The sequence below is a fragment of the Arvicanthis niloticus genome, chromosome 6 (assembly GCF_011762505.2).
Source record: "Arvicanthis niloticus isolate mArvNil1 chromosome 6, mArvNil1.pat.X, whole genome shotgun sequence".
Taxonomy (NCBI): Eukaryota; Metazoa; Chordata; class Mammalia; order Rodentia; family Muridae; genus Arvicanthis; species Arvicanthis niloticus.
Window position 1 is genome coordinate 92645757 of NC_047663.1, and position 15484 is coordinate 92661240.

General features: G+C 42.0%; 1 protein-coding gene across 1 annotated transcript; it reads left to right on the plus strand.

Annotated features, from left to right (window-relative positions):
• The first annotated feature begins 2468 nt into the window (after nt 1-2468).
• Nucleotides 2469-8013, plus strand: LOC117711164 (olfactory receptor 1f45-like). The gene is made up of 2 exons (XM_076937291.1): nt 2469-2609; nt 3785-8013. Exon 2 carries the CDS (start codon nt 3799-3801, stop codon nt 4738-4740), a length of 942 nt encoding a protein of 313 aa, XP_076793406.1. The 5' UTR covers nt 2469-2609; nt 3785-3798; the 3' UTR covers nt 4741-8013.
• Nucleotides 8014-15484: the final 7471 nt, after the last annotated feature.

The window sequence follows — 15484 nt, forward strand, 5'->3', positions numbered from 1 at the left end:
CTTAAAAATTTGACTTTGTCATGGAATATCTTGTTTTTCAATGTATGGTAATTGAAAGTTTTGCTGGGTATAGTATTCTGGGCTGGCATTTGTGGTCTGCAAAGTAATATGTCCAAGCCCTTCCAAACTATGAGAATCTCTGTTGAGAAGTCAGATGTAATTCTGTTACAGCTGCCTTTATCTGTTACTTGGCCTTTTTCCTTGTAGCTTTTAATATTTTTTTCTCTGTTCTCCGTGTTTAGTGTTTTGATTATTAAGTGATGGTACAGTGGGAGTTCCTTTTCTTTTATTCCTATTATTCTTAGGTTTGGTCTTTTCACAGTGTCCCAGATTTACTGGATGTTTTCTGTCAGAACCATTTTAGATTTAACATTTTCATTAACTGATGTATCAATTTTTCTAGTGTATCTTCTAAGCCTCAGATTCTCTCTTACATTTCTCATATTTTGTTGGTGATGCTTGTGTCTGTAGTTCCTATTATCTTTCCTAGGTTTTCCATCTCCAAGATTCCCATGGTTTGTGTTTTCTTTGTTTCTTCTATTTTCATACTCAACTCTTGAACAGTTTTACTAATTTCCTTCATTGTTTGCTTGTATTTTCCTGGATTTCTTTAAGGGATTTGTTCATTTCCTCTTTAATGGCCTCTATCATCTTCATAAGATTGAATTTAAGGTCATTTCCTTGTTCTTCAGTTTTGTTGAACTATCCAGGACCTGCTGCAGTCAGATAGCAGGGTTCTGGTGGTGCCATATTGCCCAGGTTTTTGTTGATGGTGTTCTTATGCTGGCTTCTATTCATCTTGGTTTGGGATTATTATAGTTTTAGGTGCTGATTTCTGAGTTCATATTTGTAGAATGAATGGTTTTTGGAGGTTGTCCCCTGACTTTCTCTTTTCTCTCCAGTTGTCTGGCCTGAATGGCTCATGGTTCTAGTAAAGGTGGGTCTTCTGGTTCAGTAGTGCATCTCCACTACAGTTTTGGTGACCTGTGTGTCCTCTGAATTTTTGAGTTCTTACATTGCCTCTGGAATTCTGGGATTCTGGTGTGGCCTCAAGTGTTTCAAGTACATGGAGTTCCTAGTACCAGCATGGCCTCTGATAAAGCAGTAATCTTTCGCCACAGCTCTGGGACAGGATATGGAAAATAGATGTTTTAAAATAGCAACCATATGACTTGCCTCCATCTTGGCTGATGACTTCATTAAGATGACAGCAGCCATGTGACTGGCAGGCGTCTTCTGCTAGGTTAAAAAAAGTACATGCAAAAGAGATAACAACAAAAAATAAAAATAAAAAAGTACATGCAATATAACTTCACCACCATCTTGGGTAAGATGGCCAGGTGGTATACAACAATGAAGGAAAAAAACATAAAATTTCTTAGTCCTACTGAGCTCACAGTTTATTAATGTATGTCCTGTTTAGACAACAAGAGGTCTCAAAAATATTTTAGAATAATATAAAATTTTGTATGATAAATTCCTAAGTTTAAAAATGTCTACTTAGAATATCAAAAGCTTTCATAGAGATTCATATCAAACCACTAATGTCTTTGTTGTGTTCAACACCAGGCTTCCAAAACATAAGATAACAAAATCTGGCACAAAATTGAGTGTACTTGATCACATCTGCAATCACAGCATCAAAGACACTATGGTAGACAATCAGAAGTCTGGGTTTTTCTTGACATATAATGAGTTTTCAGGCCAGCCTTGACTACAGTGTGATGTCTCAGAAAAACAAAAACTAGGTTCTGTGTGGTGTCTCATGCCTTTAAACACAGAATTCAGGAGGTTTCCAAGTCCAATCATGAATCTTTCTCTGGTAGGAATGGTAGAACATAGGGCTGATGGAGCCACACTCTTAACATGATTTGCAGATGTAGGTGATCCATTGTGAGCTGGATGACAGCCCAGAGGAAGACGGCTCCTGGTGCATATCGTTTTCAGTTATCTCTGGCCAGATACTTTTCCATCTTCCTCTTCTTTGGTGCGTTTTACACAAAATTCTTTAGGGATCAGCCTCAGTTCTAATTCCATCTATTCCAGTCTTGCCTCCCACCTTTCATTTGGAAATATACCATAAGTTCTGTTACAGTAAACAACGAGACAGGAGACAAAAGTGTGACATCATTAAACAAACTCCTAGTACCTCCAGTTTCTGTACTGTAAGAAAAGACTCTGGGCTAATGCAAACCTACAGGCTTATCTCACCGAGATGATGACACTCAGAGGGAATTTCCTATGGAACTTGTCTCCACCCAGATTGCTTATACTCATGTTCTGACCCAGGAGTAAGATGTTTTACAGCTTTCTTTTTTATTGGTCCACAGAGACCAGAAGCTAGGCAGGACAATTACTGTCTGCCTGTCTTTAATGAGATGCTCAGGGAGTCTGGCCCAGTGGGAGGGAAGGATGGATACTGAAGTAAATATTCGTCCAAGTCCCCAAACCTCCTTGCTGCACAGAGGCCCAGGATGAAGATCACCCACTCTTCACTTGCTCAGAACATGCCTAGGATTCTGACCTTTTCTGATCCTTAGAATAAAGACACAATTGCCCAGCAGCTCCAAGCTAGTGGACATGGGGCAGTTGCAGCACTGAGCTGTCAGGTACTGTTATAGCAGCACAGATGCCAAATTCTTTTCTAAAAGATTATGATCACTTGTCCGTGTTGAAGGACCAGTAGCAGCGATTGTGAGTCCATGAGGCTCAGTTATAGTTGAACACAACACTACCTATCTATTTTTCATTAAAAATAAAAGATTACTTGACTGTGTGTGAGTGTGTGTGTGTGTGTGTGTGTGTGTAATATGTGGATCTCAGAGGACAACTTTTAGAGGAAATATTTTTCTCCTTCTACCATATGGATCCCAGGGGCTTGGACTCAGCTCATCAGACTTGGGTTAAGACTTTTTACATGTTGAACCATCTCACTGGCCGCTGCTATTTTTCTTTTTTTCTTTTTCCTATGAGTTGCTAAGGACAAGAGGAAAAACAGATACAGTTAAACAGAAATGTACATGATTTCAGGGAAGGGCCATCTGTCCATACATTTAGACAATGTATGTATCATTGTGTGTGTTTGTGGGGTATACATGCCACAGTTTACATGTGAAGGACAAGGGATAACTGTAATTGGTTTTCTACACACACACACACACACACACACACACACACACAGAGAGAGAGAGAGAGAGAGAGAGAGAGAGAGAGAGTCAAGTGATCTTTAATAACTTTATGAGTATTTTGATGTCGAACTCAGGTTGTCAGGTTTAGTTCAGTAAACACATTTACCCACTGAAATATTCTACAGCCCATGCATGCATATTTTATGTTGTATTTAATAAAATACAAGGGTGGATCTGGTATGTTCAGAGCCATGTAGGACTGAGTGGGGGGGGGGGGAAGCTGAGCATATGAACACAATGGGTAGATCCTCACTCAGCCTATCAAATGCAGGATTTCTTTTTTAAAGCATTTTTTTCTAATTCATTTTAATTTATGTCTTTGGTATTTTATCTGAATTTATGTATGTCAAATAATGCAATGCCCACAGAATACAGAAGAGGAAAATAGAACACCTGGAAAAAGGTTATACACTATTGATAGCCACACTATGGGGCTGGGAATTGAACCTGGGTCCTCTGGAAGATTAGCTAGGCTTTATAATTGTTGAAACATCTTCCCAGTACGGTTGCAATGTTTTAAAACACTGAAGTGTCTATAGTATGATTTGTTGGATTCAGACCCTTAGGTTTATATTTTCTGTTTCTCTTCTTTATAGCTTGCCTAAAATCTATGGGAGGCACCAACCAGTCGAGCATCTCCGAGTTCCTGCTCCTGGGACTCTCCAGGCAGCCCCAGCAGCAGCAGCTCCTCTTCCTGCTCTTCCTCATCATGTACCTGGCCACTGTCCTGGGAAACCTGCTCATCATCCTGGCCATCAGCACAGACTCCCGTCTGCACACCCCCATGTACTTCTTCCTCAGCAACCTGTCATTCTCAGATGTCTGCTTCTCCTCCACCACTGTCCCCAAGGTACTGGCCATTCACATGCTCGGAAATCAAGCCATTTCCTTCTCTGGGTGTCTCACACAGCTGTATTTTCTCTGTGTGTTTGTGGACATGGACAATTTCTTGCTGGCTGTGATGGCCTATGACCGCTTTGTGGCCATATGCCACCCTCTACACTACACAACAAAGATGACCCATCATTTCTGTGTCCTTCTAGTTGTTTGGTCATGGGTGGTAGCCATCCTGAATGCTCTGTTGCACACACTGCTCATGGCTGGACTTTCCTTTTGTGGAGACAATGTGATCAACCAGTTCTTCTGTGATGTGACTCCACTTCTGAAACTCTCCTGCTCAGACACACATCTCAATGACCTGATGATTCTTACTGTGGCAGGGCTGATAATGTTAACCCCATTTGTTTGCATCCTTGTGTCCTATATCCTTATTGCTTGTGCTGTCCTAAGAGCTTCATCCACAGGAGGAAGATGGAAAGCCTTCTCCACCTGTGGCTCACACCTGGCTGTGGTCTGCCTCTTCTATGGCACCATCATATCCCTGTATTTCAACCCCTCATCCTCTCACTCAGCTGGAAGTGACATGGCACCTGCCATGATGTACACAGTAGTGACCCCAATGCTGAACCCTTTCATCTACAGCCTGAGGAACAGGGACATGAAAGGGGCTTTAAGGAAAGTGCTTACCATGAAGTTTCTATCTAAGCAGTAATGTTGAAAGTGTGGTGTTGGGAGCTGACTTAAGCAGAAAGCAGCTAGATCAACTTTGCAGCCATCTGGAACCATATACCCTGATGAAAGACTTGGTTGTCAAAAGCCTATAACAGCTGAAGCACACTCTGATAAATATATTGTTTATCCCACATAGCTTGTTTTGCTGTTTAGTGACCTCAGCTGTATGGTGCACGTGGTAAAGTGTTTTCACCTGTGTTCTCCTGCTTGTGTATATAAATACCTCAGAATTCCCTTCAATAAGAGAGACTCAATAAAAGAGAGACATAAGAGAGACTTGAGAAGGAGAGACTTGAGGGAGACTTGAGAAAATAGAAGAGACTGAATCACACCCTGTCTTGTCTCCATTCTTCGTGTCTCTTGCCCCAAGAGCCCAACACTCTCTCTTGACCAGAGCACTTAGCCCCAAAAGCATTGAGGCCGAGTGTGGGCCACAACATTAGTGGCGCCTGAACGGGGACTCCAGTAAGCGGGATACAGTGGAAGACACCCTGAGCTGGAGAACCAGTGGACTGACAGAGCCTCAACGTTTGAACTCCAGTAAGCGAGATACAGTGGAAGACACCCTGCGCTGGAGAACCAGTCAACTGACAGTCTCAATGTTAGAGCTCCAGTAAGCGGGATACAGTGAAGGACACCACGGGAATTGGAAGCGGTCATCCTCACTCCTGCGCTGGAGAACTAGTCGACTGACGGAGCTGGCTGAATTCGGAAGTGAAACAAAGGTGATTGTATAGTAACAAAAATGGGGCAAGAAATGAGTAAAAAACAGATGAAAAAGGCTTTAAAGACGAGAGGAATAAATAGAAGGCTGCTCTAGACAGAGAGCTAAGCAGAATGATAATGTTAATTGATTTAACTTTCAAAATGGGTGTGATTCTGAGTTGTATAATATTTTTCTGGATAAAAACTCAATGTAAAGGTTTTTCTGGTTACTGGCTTAAGGAAAGGCTAATTTGGAAAAAAGGGGTTTTCTATGAGTTTTCTGATGAGGTCGTTAAGGTAGTAGTTATGTCTTCCAGAATTATATGGATCAGACATGACAGAGGTAGGCCTCCAGAACACTAGATTCCAGAGAATCAAAATAATTATCTTGATACTAAACCTTGTTTTGAGATTTGTATATTGCAGAATACACAGCTCTGGAGAATGAATCTTATCACCTGCATGTTCACTGATGCCCTGGACTTCCAGCTGGATGCAGTTAAGACAGACTTCAGATGCTTATCAATTTACCCTTCCCCTCATCCCTCTTCTAAAAGTCAACGCCCATGTTCAGCTTGAAGAAGTTAATGAGGAGTCGGCGCCCCAATTCCCTGGACTTGGGGACTGAGGTGGTTAATATTAGGCTGTCTTTATCTGTATAATTGTTACTAAGCTGATGCAAAATTCAAGGATTTCATTGGTATAAATTTGTGGGTACAAGGCTTAGACCTTTCACTTCTCCAACAGGGGAAGTTGTGTGTTGCCTTAAAGAGTGTTGCTTTTATATCAACGGTTTAGATATTAAGTCTCTTGTCTCTTGGGTTCATGCTGTTCAAACTGATGGCTTTGGTACAGCAACAGATAACAAATGAAACCCATACAGGTCCGCTATTACAGGCTGGAAGTAGGGGACTCTGCAACCTCTGTCATCAAGACTGATGAGGATTAACCCCTAACTTGCGTGCTAAGCCAGTTAGCCAATGACGGGTAAGAGAGCATATCGAGACCCTTGCCCCTAAAATAAGGGAGGCCTCACCATCTTAAGTGAGGCTGGGGTCCTTTGCTCCAACCTAGGACAGGCACGGTTTCCGTAAGTTTTCCCAGCCTTCCCTTTTGAAAAAAATTTAAAAAGGGGGACCTGTTGGGAGCTGACTTAAGCAGAAAGCAGCTAGATCAACTTTGCAGCCATCTGGAACCATATACCCTGATGAAAGACTTGGTTGTCAAAAGCCTATAACAGCTGAAGCACACTCTGATAAATATATTGTTTATCCCACATAGCTTGTTTTGCTGTTTAGTGACCTCAGCTGTATGGTGCACGTGGTAAAGTGTTTTCACCTGTGTTCTCCTGCTTGTGTATATAAATACCTCAGAATTCCCTTCAATAAGAGAGACTCAATAAAAGAGAGACATAAGAGAGACTTGAGAAGGAGAGACTTGAGGGAGACTTGAGAAAATAGAAGAGACTGAATCACACCCTGTCTTGTCTCCATTCTTCGTGTCTCTTGCCCCAAGAGCCCAACACTCTCTCTTGACCAGAGCACTTAGCCCCAAAAGCATTGAGGCTGAGTGTGGGCCACAACAGTGTGGAACATCACAGAGGGAACTAATATCTAAGAATCCTTCACAATTTGCCAATTATCTGAAACTCTTGTTTTTTGTAAGACAAGCATCTGTTATCTCTACCAGATACAAAGCCCAGGATACAAATCCTTTAGGTAAAAGAATGAAAAAACTCTTTAACAAAGGTTGTTATTTGGATAGTCATGCAATGCCTTGGCAGAAGGCACTATGAGTAGCCCTGCACACTGTTGGAGAAGAGCAAGGAGTTTCAATGAGACAACACTGGGAAATGACTAATGGTAAGCTCAAAACTGTTGTTGTATGGGTGTTGTCAGTATGGGGAATTGGTTCCTGCTCCAGATGGGATGTAGTTTCCAAGTTGGGATGATTCTCAATGGCTGTCTTCACGCGGTTCACTACAAGACTGAGCTCTGATTGGCCAAGCAGCAGGAGCTACATGTCTGCCATTTTATGGGCAATAGGTGTGTTGCTATTTTGTTGGCACAGGCAGATCCTCTGCTCATGTGTTCAGCTGTGCTAACATCTTGTGCTGTCACTGTATCAGAGACTTATCTGCTACTGACACTTTTTTGTAATGCTCCATGTTCCTGGCAGAGTGCCATCGCCCAGCTTGGAGTGTTCTAGCCTCCTCTGGGAAACCACAGCTGTTCATTCTTTCTCACCACAGAGACCTCAGCCTCAGCCCCTCTCACGGACTTGGTGGGTTGAGAATGGAGGGTTTGGAGCTCCAGGAAGCCCTACTTCTCCAGCTCATTTGGACTTAATATGTTATTCTTGTTATCTTGGCTTTATATAGTATATAACATTAAGCAGGAGACAGGTTGATTCAATAAAAGTGTACTGTGCCTTCTACAATTCTGGTGTGCAGACATGTCAGGCCCTCTGCCCTCTTTTCCTGCCTCTGTCAGTGTTTGCTGGTGTTCTCATCTAGCTACTATTTTGTTGTTTTCTTTGAGACTGGGTCTCCCTATGTAAGCCTGGTTGTCCTGGAACTTTCACTTAGTAAAAAATTTATATATTGGCTTTCAATTTTCACTTTATAGTAAAACATTTAAACTTAGTGCCTCTAACTTGATTTTGCCCATATTTTGTATTTTTATTTCTATGATTTTAGTTTTCAATTGTAATGAAAATCTTTATTCATTTTATTTTTATCTTTTATTTTCATTTCTCTCTCTACCCGACCCCCTGTTTCTCTTTCTTTCACACCTACCAAGTTTAACTTGTGTTCCCATGTACTGGAATGTGTGCCCTTCACTGAACTGTGGTTGAGTTAAAGAGGCACACTCTTTTTCAAAAAAAAAAAAAAAAAAAAAAAAAAGATTGTTTTATTTTATGTATATGAGTACACTGTAGCTGTCTTCAGACACACCAGAAGAGGGCCTCAGATCCCATTACAGATGGTTGTGAGCCACCACGTGGTTGCTGGGAATTGAACTCAGGACCTCTGGAAGAGCAGCCAGTGCTCTTGACTGCTGAGCCATCTCTCCAGTCAGAGGCTACACTCTTAAAGAAAACCAACTCTTCCTTTCCTCGTGGCTAACACTTGTCAACAGCTCTCCAGCTAGAGGCTAGCAGTGAGACTCCATACCCGCTTCCTCTGTTGCTTGTGTCTAGCTTCTGCTTACACATGTCTCATGTATGTTGTCGCTCTACTATATCCACTATACACACATGTCCATATATGTTGTGGCTCATATATGTTGTGAGCCCATGTGTGCAGCTGGTTCGGAAGACATCTACCACCTCTCGTTCTTACACTTTTTATGGTTAAAGTTGGTAGGACTTCTGAGATGTGTAGATTATTGTTTTCAAAGACATTTGAGACATCGTCAGCCGTTATTTCTAAAACCAATTCACCCCTCTCCTTCCTTTCCCTTCACTGTAGAGCCCTGTCCTGTCCTGTGTCTGGCAGCACTGTCTGCCTTCAACCTCCATGTGTTGTCCTTGTCTCTTCTTTCCTCTCCAGTCCTGAGCTTGCACTATCCCTCCCTCTGTCTTCTGGTTTGCTCACTTTTATTTCTTCCCATTCAAGCCTGCTGAGGGCCTCTGGTGAGCTGTTCATTTTGATCAGGATCATTCTGATTTTCCAGTCTCTACCTGACCCTCCTTTTCTCACTTTTCCTCTTTCCCGAGTCTCTGTTTGATGTGGCATTTTTGACAAACTATCCTTTAGTTCTGTCTCACACTTGCTTGCTTGTTGTTTGTTTACTGTGCGTGTTTTCTGGTCAGGGAGCGTGTCTGCCAGCTTGGGCTACATAGTGAGTTCCAGGACAGTGGGACTATGTGGAGACCCTGTCTCAGAAAGAGAGAGACTGAGAAAGAGAGACCTCTATATCATCTATCTATCTACCTATCTAACCTATCACAACTTTGATGGTACAAATAGGGAAAAATTATTTGAAGCATGAGAAAAACAATTCTGCTCACTTGAGCTGATGTTTTACTTCTCATGGATGTGTGTCACATACAATATTAAAGCAGGAAAGTGGATAATTACAAGGGAAATGCCTTCTGCAATCTCAGTTTCCAGCTCATCACTTAATCACACTCTTTATCCCTTTCTGGCATGTTTATATAAATGGGCTCAGATAATTTTACTCAAATACTAGTCTACATCTAAGCTCTCAACAGTTATTTTATAAAAGAGGTTTCTAAATTACTGCAAGTCTTTATACTTTTGTTTTTATCAATTTTATGCATGTCCACTCCTTAGTAATTCTATATCTCCTTTAAAACATAAAAATGTACAGTATATTTTGAAATTCAGTTTGAGAATGACTAATAAAGCTGTCGTGGAATCACAAGCCTACAGTACCAGCACCATGGGGCTGAGGGAGGAGGATGACAAGCTTGTGGCCAGCCTAGGTTATAATATAGTTTCCCGATCATGAGCTACACTGAAATTCTGTCTCAATAAACAAAAGAAAACTAATTTGAAACGTATGAAATATTTTCTCCTCATCTTTTACTTTCAGCACATTTAGTATGACTCCTGACTCTGTGATATAATGTAACTCTAGTTGTAATCAATTGAGCTTCCTGTCTTCACGGGTCATTAATTTTAATTCTTTATTTGTATTAATCATTCCATTTGTTTACATCTCAAATGATAGCTCACTTCCCGATTACTCCTCTGTAAACTTCCCATCCCACATCTGCCCTCCCCACCCTCCCCTTTGCCTCTATGAAGTTGCTCCCCCACAGACCCATCGCCTTCCACCCCACCGCTTCAGCATCCCCCTATGCTGGACCTCAAACCTTCATGGGATCAAGGGCCTCCCCTCCCATTGCTGTCAGGCATGCTCTGTTATATATGTATCTGGAGCCATAGATTCCTCACTCTACACTCCTTGGTTGGTAGTCTAGTCTCTGGGAGCACTGGGTGGTCCGGCCAGCAAACACTGTTTTTCCTTATAGGGTTGCAATCTCCCTCATCTCCTCCAGGCTCCCCTAAGTCTGATGGTTGGCTTCGAGTATCCATATCTGCATTGGTCAGTTGCTGGCCAAGACCTCCCAAGGAACAGCCACACCAGCTACCTGTCAGCAAGCACCTCTTGACCACAGCAAGAGTCTTGTCTGCAGACAAGATGGTTCCCCAGCTGGGGTAGTTCCTGGATGGTCCTTCCTTTTGTCTCTGCTCCATTTTTGTCCCTATTCTACCATTGGACAGGAACATTTCTGGGTTCAGAACTTTGAGATAGGTGGGTTTCCCCCATCCTGGACCTGGGGCTGTGCTTATCTGCTGGAGCTGGTCTCTACAGGTTCTATTTTTCCCCCTTCTCTGCACATTTTGGCTAAAGTCATTCCTGTTGGATACTGGGAGCCTTTCATTTCCATAGTGTCTGGGACTCTCCACTGGCTATCCTTCTTACATGTTGGAGCATTTTGGGGTATATGCCCAGGAGTGGTATAGCTGGGTCCTCAGGTACTACTATGTCCAATTTTCTGAGGAATTGCCAGAATGATTTCCAGAGTGGGTGTATCAGCTTTCAATCCCACCAACAATGGAGGAGTTTTCTTCTTTCTCCACATCCTCTCCAGCATTTGCTGTTACCTGCATTACCTGCATTAGCTATTCTGATTGTCATGAGGTGGAATCTGAGTTGTTTTGACTTGCATATCCTTGATTACTAAGGATGTTGAACATTTTTAGGTGCTTCTCAGCCATTCATGATTCCTTCTTTGAGAATTCTCTATTTAGCTCTGTACTCCATTTTTTTCTTTTTTCTTTTTTTATTGGATATTTTATTTATTTACGTTTCAGATGCCATCCCCTTTCCCCATTTCCCCTCATCAGAAACCTCCATCCCATCCCTCTTCCTCCATTTTGCTTTTATACCATTTTATTTACATTCAAGTATTAAGGTCAGGTCTAGGTTGAGGAGCTAGCAATACAGTAGATGCAAATAGTCAAGGAACAAGCAAGACAATAAAAAAATTCCATGAACACTCCCTCAATCACTGTTTCTAAAGGCTTATCAGGATGACCAAAATATCTGAGCCTACTTCCCTGTTCTAGCCCAAAGTCATTTTCATATCTGAAGCCTACTTCCTTATTCTAGTCTAAAATTTAGATTCCTGTCTGAAATTACTTCTTTTTTCTAGCCTAAGATTTAGATTCCTGCCTGAAATTACTTCCTTGTTCTAGCCTAATGTCAGATTCCTGTATGAAGCCCACTTCCTTGTCCCTGGCCAATGTCATATTCCTGTCAAGCAGCCCCTTTCCTTGTCCTTGTCCCGTGTCAGACTCTTGCCAAGCAGCCCCCCCTTTTTATTTCATAAACAAGACTGAGCCTGTCTTAGGTCATTCTGACAAGAATGTCTTCCTTATCTGTCATGGAATATGTATTATCAAAGGCAATGCACTTCTGTCTTAGGTTGGTAAGGCTCTGTGCAGAATCTTACATGTCCTTGGCTCACCAGCCTGTTAATTTAATAACTCTGAGGATCCATTTACAGGTTCAAGCCATGTACTTTGGCTGCCAACATGTTAATGTTGTTAAAGGCAAGCTTTAACACAATGGGCAGAAATGAAATTATTTCCAGAACAAAAAGGGCTAGCATGATCAAGCTATATATGCCATTCCTGAGGTTTGACAAAAATGGAAATACTGACCTCAGGCCATTGAACTGATCAAGAGGTTCCCAATGAAGGAATTAGAGTGAAGACTGAAGGAGCTGAAAGGGTTTGTGGCCCCATGAGGAGAGCAACAATACCAACCAACCAGAGCTCCCAGGGTCTAAACCACCAGCCTGGGAGCACTTAGGGAAGGATCCATGGCTCCAGCTGTATATGTAAGGGAGGATGGCCCTGTCAGGCATCAGTGGGAGAGGAGATCCTTGGTCCCATGAAGGCTGGATGCTGTGTGTGTGGGAGTTTGAGGGTGGGGAGATGGGAGTGGAGGGATAGGTAGGGGCACATCCTCATAGAAGCAGGAGGAGGAGGGATGGTATAGGGGGTTCCTGGGCAGAGGGGAAATGGGGTAAGAGGATAACATGTGAATTATAAATAAAATATCCAAAAAAAGAGCCTTAGCACATGTACTAACACTAGTTTGAAATCCAGATCCTGCCCCAACTTCCAAATATGTCTCTGAAAATGTCCAGAACCAGACTTCCAAATGAAGACTGTTTTTTCCATTGCTGGATTGATTTCTAGACCAGTCCATCACTGAGCCCAAATAACTGGTCACATTTAAGAAAAATACAAGAGTCATTATAACTTCTCTTTTCTATTCCATAAGGTCTAAAATCTTTAGGCAAGGCAGCATGTCTTATCAGGGTTATAGGTAAGCAAATGTGGGTCAGGAACATATGTCCAATACAGCTTCCCAGTCACCATTGTCAGGGAACTCAGCAAGCTCACTGGTCAGCATCATTATTTGTCCAGGCATCAGCATCTCTCACCCGTTGCTCTGGGATCCACCATACTCCTTCAGCATCCTGCAGGAAAAAATACAAACATGCCCTCTTCCCCATATTAAATACCTGATCAGGACCATGCCATATGACAGTAAGTGGATCCTTCTTTTTCATCTATGCATAAGTATGCCTAGTTGTAGAGCGCCACAGACACTCAGCAGAGAGTTCCTTGGCATTCAATTTTTTTAAAAAAAAATTAGAATAAGAAGAACATGATTTAAATAAATTTGTGGTATATAGGGATATACCTCCCCCTTTTTTATTTTATGAAGATATTGTTTTAAAGCTCCTTGGGCCCCCTCCACAGTACCTTGTCTTTGACAATTATAAGGAATCCCAGTAATATGGGTAATATTAAATTGCTTCAAAAAGTCTTAAATGCTCAACTGCAATAGCCAGTTCCATTATCTGTTTTTGTTTGTTTTTCTTTTTTTATTGGATACTTTATTTATCTACACTTCAGATGTATTCCCTCTTCCTCTCCCAGAAACCCCTTAACCCATCCTCTTTCCTACTATTTCTATGAGGGTGTGTCCCACCGAACCACCCACTCCCACCTCCCCACCCTCGAATTCCTGCTCAATGAGGCATTTAGCTTTCAAGGGACCAAGGTCCTCCTCTCTCACTGATGCCTGACAAGGCCATCCTGCACTACATATACAGCTGAAGCTATGGGTCCTTCCATGTGTGTTACCAGGCTAGCTGTTTAGACGCTGGGAGATCTGGTTGGTTGGTATAGTCGCTCTCCCCATGGGCTGCAAGCCCCTTCAACTCCTTCAGTATTCTCTCCAACTCCGCCATTAGGGACTCTGTGATCAGTTTGATGGTTAGCTGCGGGCATCCACCTCTGTATATGTCAGGCTCTCATAGAGCCTCTCAGAAGACGGGTGTTATCAGGCTCCTGTCAGCATGAACTTCCAGACATTCAGAACAGTGTTTGCATATTGTGATTGCACCTGGGATAGACTCCAAGGTGGGACACTCTCTGGACAGTCCCTCCTTCAGTCTCTGCTTCATACATTGTCTCATATTTACTCCTGTAAGTATTTTGTTACTCCTTCTAAGAAGGACTGAAGCACCCACACTTTGGTCTTTCTTTTTCTTGGGCTTCATGTGGTCTGTGAGTTATATCTTGGATATTGTGAGATTCTGGACTAATATCCACTTGTCAATAAGTACATACCATGTGTGTTCTTTTGTGAGTGGGTTACCTCACTCAGGATGATATTTTCTAGTTCCATCCATTTGCATAAGAATTTAATGAATTCATTGTTTTTAATAGCTGAGTAGTACTTACTCCATTGTGTAAATGTACCACATTTTTAATACCCACTCCTCTGTTGAGGGACACCTGGATTGTTTCCAGCTTGTGGCTATTATAAATAAGGCTGCTATGAACATAGTGGGGGCATGTGTCCTTGTTATATGTTGGAGCATCTTCTGGGTATATGCCCAGGAGTGGTATCGCTGGATCCTCAGGTAATACTATGTCCAATTTTCTGAGGAACCGCCAGACTGATTTCCAGAGTGGTTGTACCAGCTTACAATCCCACCAACAATGGAGGAGTGTTCCTCTTTCTCCACATCCTCACCAGCATCTGCTGTCATCTGAGTTTTTATCTTAGCCATTCTGACTGGTGTGAGGTGGAATCTCAGGGTTGTTTTGATTTGCATTTTCTGATGACTAAGGATGTTGAACATTTCTTTAGGTTCTTCTGGGACATTTGATATTCCTCAGATAAAAACTTTTTGTTGAGCTCTGTACCCCATTTTTAATAGGGTTATTTGACTGTCTGGAGTCTAATTTCTTGAGTTCTTGGTATATTTGGATATTAGCTCTCTATCGGATGTGGGATTGGTAAAGATCTTTTCCTAGTCTGTTGGTTGCCATTTTGTCCTTTGCCTTACAGAAGCCTTGCAGTTTTATAAGGTCCCTTTTGTCAATTCTTGATCTTAAAGTATACGCCATTGGTGTCCTATTCAACAACTTTTCGCCTGTGCCCATGTCTTTGAGGCTCTTCCCAACATTCTATTCTATTAGTTTCACTGTGTCTGGGTTTATGTGGAGGTCCTTGATCCACTTGGACTTGAGTTTTGTACAAGGAGATAAGAATGGATCGATTTGCATTCTTCTACATGCTGACCTCCAGTTGAACCAACACCATTTGTTGAAATGTTGGTTTTTTTTCCCACTGAATTGTTTTAGCTCCTTTGTCAAAGATCAAGTGGCAATATACATGTGGGTTCATTTCTGGGTCTTCAGTTCTATTCCACTGATCTTCTTGTCTATCTCTGTACCAATACCATGAAGTTTTTATCACTATTGCTCTGTAGTACAGCTGGAGATCAGGGATGGTGATTTCCCCCAGAAGTTCTTCTGTTGTTTAGAATAGTTTTCACTATCCTGGGTTTTTTGTTATTCCAAATGAATTTGAGAATTTTTCTTTCTAACTCTGTGAAGAATTGAGTTGGTATTTTCATTGCATTGAATCTGTAGATTGCTTTTGGCA